At 40.8% G+C, this 12,477-nt stretch overlaps 1 protein-coding gene across 3 annotated transcripts in view; it reads left to right on the top strand.

Moving 5' to 3' along the window:
- Positions 1-12,477, top strand: part of FRMD4B (FERM domain containing 4B) — a 294,561-nt gene that overhangs the window by 119,830 nt on the left and 162,254 nt on the right. Inside the window, exon 1 of one of the 3 annotated variants that reach the window (XM_073230889.1) lies at positions 11,924-12,472. The exons of 1 other annotated variant lie outside the window; for it this stretch is intronic. In XM_073230889.1, the coding sequence (XP_073086990.1) occupies positions 12,311-12,472 (162 nt within the window). In that variant the 5' untranslated portion in view covers positions 11,924-12,310. Of the gene's footprint in view, positions 1-11,923; positions 12,473-12,477 lie in introns of those variants that run through there. One more of the 3 variants, XM_017669988.3, reaches the window with a different exon arrangement.

Raw genomic sequence — 12,477 nt, 5'->3', positions numbered from 1 at the left:
CTTTATTGGCTTCATCCTCAAGCTGTCAGCAAGGTAAGGTGGCTCTACTATTTCCAGGTCATGTTTCCCAGAAGCCCTCTCAGTAGACTTCCTGTTGGGTCTAATGACCAAGACTGGATCATATGCCCTTTCCTAAACTAATCATGTGTGGGCAAGACCATCACTGGTTTAGGCTAATCATTTTGAGTAGACTGGATGTTGGGTAATCACCCCATGGCCATAATAGTTGGACAGACATGAGAAATGACAAATTCACTAGTGTGGTATATGCTATGATAGGAGTCTCTGTGAGATTCCTGAAGAATTGTCTTTATAGGCTACCATACTTAATCATTTATTGATGTAAAACTTTTTTTACTAAGCTAAAAGCTTTTCTGAAGACTGTACGGATTATAATGATTGCATCCCCTAATGTCCACCTCTGTGCCTCTTACACTGAAGTAATACACTCTCCTCATCGGGGTATTGGGAGGTGTCTTAGGAGATTATGGGAAACCAAAAATAAACACAGTACACCTTCCTGTATCATCAGTTGTACTTACAATATTTTTAGAAAGAAAATCAAAGATATAAAGAAGAATGCAAAATCCACATGAATCTTTAAAATAAAATAAGTGAATTCAATTTCTGATTGCTAAAATTGCTTTGGGACCTACTTCTGGCCCCTACTGGTACAAATTCCCTCCTCTTTGCCATGTAGTTTACTTGGTAGACTAGTTGAAGAAATAAGTTTTCATTGCTGTGGAAGGAAATTAAATTCATCTGGATGCTTTCCTTTCCACACAACCATATTTCAATGATTGTGGGTTTTTAAAAATTCTTCTCCAGCTTGAACATAATCTGATGTTTATGTAGTTGTGCTTTATTAAGTAAACATGATGTTTGTGTTTTATATATTTCTATGCTGCATATCTCTATTCTAATTTCTCTATTCTCTCTGAAACTGTATAGTAGCATGTACGGAAAATGACATTCAAAATGCAAGTAAAGAATACCAGTAACTGTTGACATTCTCTGCACTTGAGTAGTTAATCAGTTAACAGATGTAAGTATTCTGTTTTAGAAAAAGAAACAGAGAACAAATCCGCAAGGTAAATGAGATCAAGTCCTCTTATCCTGCACCTAGCTTAATCTGAAGTAACAGAAACAACTAGTTCCTGACTGTCCCAAAGCACTCTTGAAAAGGGCTTTAGAGAATAAGCCACTTAAGAGGACAAATATGTCTTGGATAATTCCTGCTGCTGCTGTCAAGACCTATTTGAATCAGGCCCAATTAAGATAGTTCAAATCCAGAGATCTTACATGTCACCTTCATTCTTAGCACACGATGTCCCCAACATCTTGTGTCTCAACCACTCTACCCTAGCACTGTTTTATTTCATCCAATGATTGGCCCTGATCCAATACCAGCCTCATGTTCCCCCCTCCTTCTTCCTTGGAAAGTGCTTTTAAAAGGAGTAGGTTCCAAGACTTATTTTTCTTGGCTCTCAATCAATTCTAAACCCTCTCTTAAACTGCGCCCAATTTTTTTAAATGAAGGCTCTCCTTTTGTAGACTTATGGATAGTTTTTACATTTTCATAAACTCACTTACTGGGTTTATTGAATACCTATTGTGAGCCAGGCACTGTGCTAAGCAATGGTTTTGCAATGGTGACAAGATAGGCATGATGCCCACATTCATGGAGCTTATGGTCTGGTGTGAAATGAGGTATTAAGCAAGTAACTTTAAATGTGATAGAGATTATGAGAGGTAAAGATCAAACTGTTGTGATGGGACATTCACTGCTTTGAGGGATCAACTCCCAAGCTAAGTCTGAGATGGGAGGGAGTTCATTGGATGAAATCCTGGCATGGAGAAGAAGGTTCAGGACTGCAAGTAGCAAATAGGAAGAGCCTAAAGCAAGAGTTGAAACTCAAAAGAAGGCCAGTATAGCCTTCTGTAATGAGTTGAAACATGCATAGAGAATAGCTTAAAAGTGTTATTCAGAGTGACAGAGAAATCCTTGTAATCAGATCTCATAACGAATTATTTCATGATTTAACCATCATTTTCCCTCAACAAGTAGAAACTTCAGCCCAAGTTGAATGGATATAGAAACATTTAGAGTACAAATTAACAGAGTGCCAAAGGATTTCTGCTTGAGCAATTCTCCTTGTTTTAAAGGACACTAGAGTATATGAAATGGTAGTGCCAAGCTTCACATGGGGATGCTCATGCTTAGCTTTCTCAGCAGATTAAAGTCCTGAAGCTTTCCGCAGTGGAAGCTGGACCACATGTCCCACCATGCTCTTCTAAGCTCTGGGGAGCCTAGTGAATGAAGGACGAAATATTGACTCTCTTGGCAATGGATGCAATCAGTTTTATTTGCTGCTTGAACAGTGTATATGAATTAGGGATTAGTAAAGTGGAGAACAATCCATCAATCATTGTACTTAGGATTCTTCTGTTAAGACATGTTCATTCCAAATAGAGTTTTTTTTTCTTCTTTTGAATATAATTTTACCTTGAATGACTTCCCTAGAAGTACTTGAAATCTGATTAGATTGTATTGCTTTCTCCTGTTGTTTATTCTTTTTAAATAACTTTTTCATACATACACTATGATGCATGTGTTTGGGTAACACAGACCATGTCTGGAGGGATACATAAGAAACAAGGCATAGTGGTAGCCTTTGTGGAGGGGAAAAGGACAGGGCTGTCTCTTACTTACTTGGTATTATTGTGCAACTTAAATGAAAAGGGCTCTTTCCTCAGAGCCATGAGTTACGGCTTATCCCAGGCTAGATTATAACCTCCACTCCCTGCTTCAGCCAGATGCCATTGTGCAGTAAATAATTTGAACAGTCTTACTTGGCAGCCCTGGAAATGAGGATCCAGGGAGTAAGGATGAGAGAGAGGCTTACATTTCATTCACTGAATAGACTATTGTCTGATTACATTCCAAATTAAAAATTAAAAAGTAATGTGTGCTAATATAGAAAACCAGGAAAAGAAAGCCCCCTGAAAAAAAAAAATCACCCAGTGATTCCCACCTCAGAAATCATTGCTATCAATAACCGATTTCTTTTCCTGGTTTCTTTTTTTTCTTTATGTATTCACTGAGTTGCACAACAGAGTTTGTGCACAACAGAAGTATGTGCAGTACTTCTGTCCTGCTTTTATTTTTATTTTGTTGTATGTAATAGGCATTTTTTTCAATTGAGAAATTTGAATACCTTTTCCTAAAGACATAAGTACTGCATAATTATTGTAGAGTCTTTGGGAAATATACTCTATTTGGTCTTGAGGTAAAGGGCTAACATGTGTTCTATGTTTTGTTTTGTTTTTTGGTAACAGCTTTATTGAGATATAGGTCACATACCATGTAGTTAGTTCACTTGCTTAAAGTATACAATTCAACAGCTTTCCATATATTTATGGAGTTCTGTAACCATTACTATACCTTTAGAACATTTTCACTTATCTTAAAAAGGAACACTGTACCCACTGGCATTCACTCCCGTTTCCCACTACCCTCCCCCAAAATGCCCTCAGTGCTATGCAACCACTAATCTACTTTCTGTCTCTATAGATTTGCCTAGTCTGGACATTTTATATAAATGGAATCATAAAATATATGGTTTTCATGACTGGCTTCTTTTACTTCGCATAGTGTTTTTGAGATTCATCCATGCTGTAGCATGTATCAGTATTTCCACCATTTGGTTATGAACAGTGTTGCTATGAACATTTGTGTAAAGTTTCTTATTTTAAACACACTTTTCACTTCTTTTGGGTATATTCCTAGGAATGGAGGTGCTGGGTTATATGCTAATTCTGTTTAACCTTTTGAGAAATCACCAGTCTTTTCCACAGTAGTTGAGTTATTTTACATTCACACCAGCAGTGTGTGAGGGTTATAATTTCTTCACATCCTGCTAACACTTGTTATTGTTTGTCTTTTTTATTATAGCCATTGTAGTGAGTGTGAAGTGTTATATCATTGCAGTTTTGATTTGCGTTTTCCTTAACGATTAATGGGAATGTACTTTCCATGGGCTTACTAAACAATTGTATGTATGCTTTAGAGAAATGTATATTCAAATCTTTTTGCCCATTTAAACTTGGGTTGTTTGTCTTTTTATGATTGAGTTTTAACTCCTTATATATTCTGGATATAAGTTCCTTATCAGATAAAATATTTGCAGATATAAAATTTGCAAATATCTTGGTCAGTGCTTTTCTTTTACTTTCTTGATGGTATTCTTTGAAGCACAAAATTTTCAGTTTTGATGAAGTCCAATTTATCTATCTTTTTCTTTTATTTCTTATGCTTTTCCATGGCATAGCTAAGAAACTACTGACTACACCACTGACAAAAATATACAGTTATGTTTTGTTCTAAGAATTTTAGAGATTTAGCTCTTATTTTTACTTCTTTGATCTTTGTTGAGTTAATTTTTGTGCACATTGTGATGTTGAGGTTCATATTTATTCTTTTGCGTGTGACTATCCAGTTGTCCCAGCACCGTTGTTGAAAGACTGTGCTTTCCCACTGAATAGTGTTGGCACTCAAAACTCAATCGGCTGTAAATGTGAGAATTTATTTTGGGACTCTTAATTCTACTCCATTGATGTATATGTCTGCCCTTATGCCAGTACCACAGTCTTTACTACTACAGCTTTGTAGTAAGTTCTGAAATGTGATCTATTGAAAGTAACAGAACATCTGACTAAAAGCAGCTAAAATTATGTAAGGATATTTATTGTTTACATCTCATTACAAGTCATCAGGAAGTAGGCTGTTTCTGGGTTGGTTTGACATTTAAACACTGTTATCAAGGACCCAGGGTTTTACCTCTTTTCTACTGCCTTTGCTGTCAGCCGAGGTCCTCTTGGTCACAAGATGGCTGCTGTAGCTCAAAGCATTGTGTCTTTATTCAACAGTGTCGTAAGTAGGAATCAGGGGATATTCTGACAAAATTCTTGTGTTACTCCATCTCTTCAAAGAGGAAAAGCTTTTCCAAAAGTCTTTAGAAAGTTTCACTTTATATCTTATTTCCAGAATGGGGTGTCATGGTTCCCCTTAGTTCATTCCAGAGGCATGGAAAATGGCTACCCACAAAACTGGAGTGTCTGTAAAGGGGATAAATGACTGATGGATAGACAGCCAATACTATCTCCCACATATAAACATGCAAGAAATAAACCAAAATTATCTACAAGACCAGCAGACTAAGATAATAATGGAACCTTTTTAGGGTGAAGAAGTCTACCTTAAATTTCTTTGATACCAGCTCCTTCAGAATGAAATTCCTGTTTCCTTCCTCTGATACTGACTCAAGACCAAATCATGTAGTTCTTTTCTTCATTCCTCTCAAGTACAGTCTGGAGCTCTCTAAACTCTCAGTCTGAAAAATATACCACTGTTTTCTCAACTTTATAAAATATCCATAGGCCTTGAGACCTGTAGCATGCTGCATTCAGCTTCTTTATCTTCTTATGGACAATCCATTTTGTAGTTAAGAACATACCATTTTCTAGTATGTCACTAGTGTCAACTTTAAGTTAATTTTAGGATAGCAAGATACAAGAAATATTTTTACATCCCTTTTTTGGATGCTAGACTTTGCTTTTATTTTTGTTCTTGCTATGACGGGCCAAATAGTTGAAATTCCTAGCAATAATCCTATGAAATTATTCTGTATTTTTTAGTAATAAGAGGAAAATTATCTGTTTTTTATAACCTCTTGCCTGTATTTGTTTGATGGCCCCAGTATACCTGACCTTGAAAGTTCTTACTACTTTGCAAGCCATTGATCTTGGCTGATTTCACTTTTTCATTTTACTATCGTTACCTATAGTAAACCATACCTGGATAGTATGGTTGACCTTTGAAGAGTCAAGATTTTTCATGTATCTTTTTGTTTTTCTTCTGCCATTTATTGCATATAAGTGAAGGTCCATTGGGTTTCAAGTAGCTGCTTTCCTTTCTCCCATTTTAAAGAAGTCTGTTACTTTTCATCAGAGATTTTCTTCTTCTTTTTATTGCTGCTTTATTCTTGTTTAAGTTGGGTAAATCCAAAAGGTAGGCATTTTGTCACATTCAGTTCCTGGAGTATAAGTAAGTCCTAGAGCCATCCATACCCTGCACATTTTAGTATGAGGCCAAAGCAAATGATTATTTTTAAATATAAAAGGAATTGTCCTTTTGTCTCTCAGTTAAAGTAGAAGAACTAAAAAATTAGCAGCTACATGTTTTAAGATACTTTCAAATGCCTTTTCCACTGATCTTCAACAAATTACCCAGCTTCTCTGTGCTTCAGTTTTTTAATCTATGAAATGGGGCCAGCAATACCTCTCACCATTAGACCTTGGGAGACAGTGTGAGAATCAACTGATGCTATATGTGGAACTGCCTTTAATTATTTTTTTAAAAAGGGTGCTATATAGAACAATTTATTACTATTTTTATTTCTGTCATTTTGGTGTACATGCAAATTAAGTGTAAATAAAAGGTGACAAATTATGGGGGTGAGAGTTAAGTCACAAGATTGATACTATTTCTTCTTTCAAGAGAAGGTCAGCCCCTTCCCTCTGATCTGTGTAGACTTTCTTGGAACCACCATCCCCTTCAAGTGCTTGCACGTTACACAGGTGACTTCTAAGATTTGACCAAATCTGTTCAATGGTTCAACTAATTCAAGTGCAGCATCTAACATGTTGCTTCCTTTTTTGCACTTCATATAATAAAATAACATCCCTCCTCTTTCCTTTGAGTAGGAAAATTTGATTTAATACATTATGGGTTTTCTTTTTTTTCTTGTTGGAGTAGAATGAGTTTGCCAAAAAATAGAAATTGGGTATTTTTTAGTTTGTAGTGTTTTTAGGCCTTCATATGATGCCAAAAAGCCATTGCACATCATGAAGGCAGCCACAGAACTTAACTAGCCTACTGGTCAATCTTGGGCTACTGGGTGATAATGGCTGGTCCCCTCCCCTTCGGGGTTCCATTTCTGTGTGCTCCCTCCCATCTCGTCCTTGGCTTGAGGCCAAGACTGAAGCATGCTGCTTGCTCTCTCTCAGCCAGAAGGAAAGCAGGAGAGGAGGGAGGAACAAGACCTCCTAGCCTCTGGCTCAAGAGGAATGGAAGCAGAACTTGTATCCCCCAAAGCTCTCCTGCCTCCCCTTTGGGGCAGGATGTAGAAGAGAGGGACCCCAGACTGCCTGGGTGAGGAGCCAGACTCTGCCCAGTTGGCAGCCCTCTCAGAGGCCACAGGAGGTGCTTGCTCTGAAAGGGGCACTTTTCCCCACCAAACTCACCCCATTCTGCATGTTGGCACCTTTGGCGTAGCTATGTAGACATTCCCGTAACCCTGTGTTAAGCCCTTTCTTTTCATCCCTAGAACTGCGGCTGCCTCCCAGCTGGGCTTCCCTGCCCCCACTGCCTCTCAAGCATCCCCTCTTGCCTTTTCTCCTTAAACTCCATAAATCTGGGATCCCTCCTGCCACAGAGCCTTACTTCTTAGTTCTTAGGGCTCATTCTGCCTTGGACTGCTATTCGTGTCCTCCCTCCCCTGTCACCTAGCTCTCCCCTACGCAACTTTCTAGTCTCAGCTGCATGTCGCACCCTCAGGGAGGCATTATCTGGCCCTCCCCTCCCATCCTACAGACAACCATCTCTGTATAACCCTGCATGGCAAGGCCTGCTTTCTCTCTCGTGCTTGTTTAAAGGTCTGCCTTCCCTGCTGTACTCTATGACCCACTTAGACTGAGATGGTCTATTTTGCCACAATGCATTCTAAGTACTTACTTCCCTGCCTGACACATAGTGTAAACTCAATACATAATTTTAGTGAACAACAGTATGTATTTTGGGATGGATGAACTTCTTTCTGTATCCATTGTTAAGAAAATAGTCATTCGTTTGTCAGTTCATAAACATTGATTGCCTGCTATGTGCCAGCCACTGGGAAACAAATATGAATAAGACCCTTTCCCTACTTCTTCCAGTGGTTTATTAGATACCATGCAAGCACAGTGAGGGATTTCCATAGCAGTGCACAGCCCACAGGAGGCATCAGCAGGCCACCTGAAGTCAACATGGGGCGGATCTTTTTTTAATGTGCCAAAGAATGGCTCCACTCCTGCTAAGGAGTCTCTAATTTAAATGAAATGATAAAACCAGAAATCGAAGTACCAAAATATAAATAGCTTATGATGAAAATTACTGTTCCCCATTTTTATGGTAAATATCAAAAACAGGTAAGAGAAAATAATAGGAAATGCCATTCTAGTTCTTCCTCAAAGGGCTTTCAGGTCATTATGGCTCTTTGGGAATATGTGAGAATCATTAGAGAGCAATTGTTGCATTTATTCCCCAATCAGCCTTTTGGGGATAAAATATTTAAGAGAGCAGAATGTTTCCCCCAAATAAAAGTCATGTGAGAGGAAGAGCAGAGTGCAGTGTTTCACTAGACCACAGTCTTCCAAGCTCTGCACTGCTGACATTTGGGGCTGGAGAGTTCTTTGTTGTGGAGCTTTCCTGGGCATTGTGTCCCGGCCTCTCTCTGCTACATGCCAGTAGCAGCCCCCCGTTGGGACAACCAAAAAGGTCTGGAGAAAAGGGTGCATAATGTCCCAGAGGAAGGGATGCAGAATTGTCCCTGACTGAGAGCTATTGATCTAGACCTTGTTATCATCCCCCTCAAGCCCTCTGCCAGACATTCATGGTTTATCATAATATAGCCACACTCGCTTGTCAGGTGTGTACAGAGGAGAGTTTAAAAAGGCCCAGAGGATATGGTCTCTTTCTGATGGGCAGAGGGGTCTACTGGAAGCTGCTATTGTTACCAGCTTTCTAGGGACAGGTTGGCATTTTGCACTGTCTTCCTGACACTCTTTCTCTTCTTCCTGCTGATTGCTCAACGGAGAACCTACAGGAGCCTCAGAAATAATGACAATTTCTCTTTTATGTCTATAGCATAACTCCCAGGTGTATGAGTAATGCTGTCACCTGAAGCATCTTTTTAAGCCTCCAGAGAGAGCAGCAGGAAATTACAGTGTATTGCAGGGAGCTCTGATGCTGGAGAGGAAAGAAAATCCTCTTCTTAAATTAAAAAAGAAAAAGAAGAAAAAGCAAGGTAATTTTGAAGCCAGCTTGATTTAGCTCTTTTCCACAGGAAATTTTAGACCAGCTTCAAGGGTGTGTCTGAAATCTGGTTTGTCCCATGTGGCTAGACCATTTTAAGAAAGATGCCACACTTGAGCCACACTTTTCTCCACTGGTGCACATCTGGGTTTAGTTGCCACCCACTGTCAGTCCCTGGTGTGGAGGAACTGGCATTTCTTTCCATCTAAAATCCCACTTGTCATAGAGTTTAGAACATCTCTTCTGCCGGAGGGGAAAGCAGTTTGGATAAGAAACATCAGAGTTATATTAGTGGGAATGAAATGTCTTTTCTTGTCATGTATCCGGCTTTGGGCTTACAGTACTTCTGTAGGTCCCCAGAACAGGTTGGCTGTATTAGGAAGGATCGAGCTTCAGAAAGCTTTTTGGGAACTTGAACAAAAGCGGCAGAACTTTCTCTGAAAAGAAGTCACCACCAACTTTAACCTCCAACACACAGAAAGGGGTTGGAAAGCTGATATAATTTGTTGAAATTTAAAAAAAAATGATTTACACTCTTTCATCTAAGTACAAAAAAAAAACTGAGAGTCTCTGATTTTGGTGGTAGTGGTAGTTCATTTCCTTTGGGTGCTTACCTTTGCCAGCCATCCCACTGAACACTTTATACAGAATGTTTCATTCAGTCTTCCCCAAAACCTTCTGTAGTAGATTTGGTATTATCCCCATTTAACAGATGAGCACCTTGAGGCTTTATGGGTTTAAGAAGCTTGTAGAAGGTGCCACCAGTCCTAAAGGAGGAGGGATTTAAGTCAGGTGTGTCTTTCTTATTTCCTAACTACCATGCCCTGCACCAGTGGTTCTACAACTTTAATGTGAGTCAGAATACCCCAGAGGCCGTGTGAGAATTCCTGTCCCTGACCTCCCCATGTCATCTTTGATTCTGGAGCTGTGGCCAAAGAACTTGCATCTCTAAAAAACTTCCAGGCAATGTCAGTGCCACTGGTTCAGGGACCACACTTTGATAACCCCTATTACACCTCATCTCATTTTCTAGAAAATAGTGTAAGCACAGACTTCAGAAATCTTGAATGAAAATGACTGAGGGTGGAACTGAGCACGGACACTCAGCCTAAGCACAGATGCACAGATGGGTAACAGCCATGGTGTTTCTAGAGCATCTCTTCTGAGAAGACGGTGTCATGAGACGAAGATAATTGACCTGTTGTAGGTTTTATTCTGGTATTCCCTTGGCTGCCCGATATTTCCGAGAACACAGTCACACTGGATCATTAAAAAAAAAAAGAAAGAAAGAAAGTACCACCACCATTCCCTTGTACTAATAGGCCATTTTTGAAGTTCAGTAGTTTTCCATTAGAATAATGACATTTCATTTTCAAACTATACTTAGTTCATTTTGTTTTGACTCAGTAAGACCTAGTATATTCTGATTCTCTATAAACACTCACCATTATCTTGGAAAATATCATCAGAATGCTAATGCTAATGACCACATAGAGTAGATTTGGAAAAAAGAAAGTTTTCCAAATCTTGAATCAGGTCTTGTATCCTATTAACCAATTCAACAAAAACTGTTTAAGCTATTTTATTAGTAATAAAAAGAAGTAAGAAGTAGTAAAATGAACATCGTTAAAGTTTCCTGATCATGGTCACTTTGAAAACAACAGGCATTTTAAGGACAGATTTTTGTGTTATTTGAACTGATTGAATTTCACCTGAATTAAGATTCCAAAGGCACATTTGAAACCTGAAATAAAGCCAGTTTACTTGTCGATAATCTGTTCTGAAGCCTTCTGAGCTTGCTCAGAAGAAAGGCTTTGGCACCTTATTTTTCTAAACTTAATAGCAAAGATAACAGCCTAGGTGTGAAACCACCAATAAAATACAGACAATTGTTCTGCAGATGGATCAGGGAAAAACAACATCCTGAACTTTGCTGCAGTGCTTTTTCTGTGAGAAATTACATTACAGTATTGTATGGTACTGAAATCTACACACATTCTGAAGGCAAATAGAGACTGGTGGTATGTGGGATTCCTCTGGCTGCTTTTTTCCAAATACCTTAGGCAATGTCAATTCCTATGGGGGGATCTTAAAAAAAAAACATTAATTATCAGGTGACTTTCTAAGTGCTGGAACAGTTTCCTTCACTTTTGAGTAGAGAATAAAATACCTGTGCAGGTTTGTGCTGGCAGCAGTTGCTGGATGTGTGTCCAGAGGGGCTGAATTTTCTAGAATCAACCTAAGGATTCTCTTGAGAGCTTCTGTTTCGCAGCAAATAGTAACTGGAAGCTATTGCCAGAGATCAGGAATGCTCTGTTTTTCTGGTGAACTGGCTGCTGCATTGGGATTAGCACAGCACAGGGGGTGAGGAAACCTACCCTCTGGCTGGCAAGGACAGGCAGCTGGCATTTTCTCTGAGACTCTCAGGTTAGGAGCAAAAGGCAGGTACTGGAGCCATGCACACACCGTTGCTTTGAGACTGATACCTGCATCTCCTGGTGCCAGCACAACCAAGGAAACATTCAGGCTGTTCCCCCAGGAGTGGGGTCCAAAGGGATGCCTCAGAGGATTTTTCTTTTTCCTCCTGCCTCTGTGGCTGCCCAGAGGTATTTATTTATCAGTGTGGACCAAGCAAGATGCCAGCAAGGACCCTATAGTGTGAAATCAGGTGCTCCGCAAAGCAGAGGAGGAGACCTGGGCGGGTGTGGGCGTGGGTGCGGGTGCATGTGCATGCAGGGCGTGCAAGCCAAGTGCGCTGAAATGCAGCTCTCCTCTTTGCCTGCAAAGAGTTGCTCCACTTCCCCCGCTGCCCAGCGCACTCGGGGAGCGCCAGGGGGAGTCCTCACCGGCCAGGGCTTCCCGGGCCCCGGGAGCGCCGAGGGCTCGCCTGGCGGAGCTTAGCGCAGCTTGCTCGGCGCTGCCAGCGAGCGGGCGGGGTGGACACTGGGCTTCTGTGTGCCAGCCGCAGCCGTTGGCTGGCGGGCGCCCAATCCCAGGGCATGCCGCGGGACGCTGGCCAGGACGCACGGTGAGAGACGAGTTTGGGGGAAGGCTTGACCCCCAGCTGCCAGCAGAAGCCGGCTTCGGGAGCCCAGGCGCTGGGGCCGCTCTAGTCGGGCTTGCTGGGCTGCAGCTGCGGGAGCAGGGCACCCCCAGGCTCGCAGGGAAGGCGGCGGCATGGCTTCGGTGTTCATGTGCGGAGTGGAGGACCTACTGTTCAGCGGCAGCCGCTTCGTGTGGAACTTGACTGTGTCCACTCTGCGGAGATGGTACACGGAAAGGCTGCGGGCTTGCCACCAGGTGCTGCGGACGTGGTGCGGGCTTCGGGACGTGTACCAGGTGAG

Source organism: Manis javanica, chromosome 3 (genome assembly GCF_040802235.1).
Source record: "Manis javanica isolate MJ-LG chromosome 3, MJ_LKY, whole genome shotgun sequence".
In the NCBI taxonomy this organism is placed as follows: Eukaryota; Metazoa; Chordata; class Mammalia; order Pholidota; family Manidae; genus Manis; species Manis javanica.
Note: the sequence above shows the minus strand (reverse complement) of the source record. Positions and strands in the feature narration are given on the sequence as shown.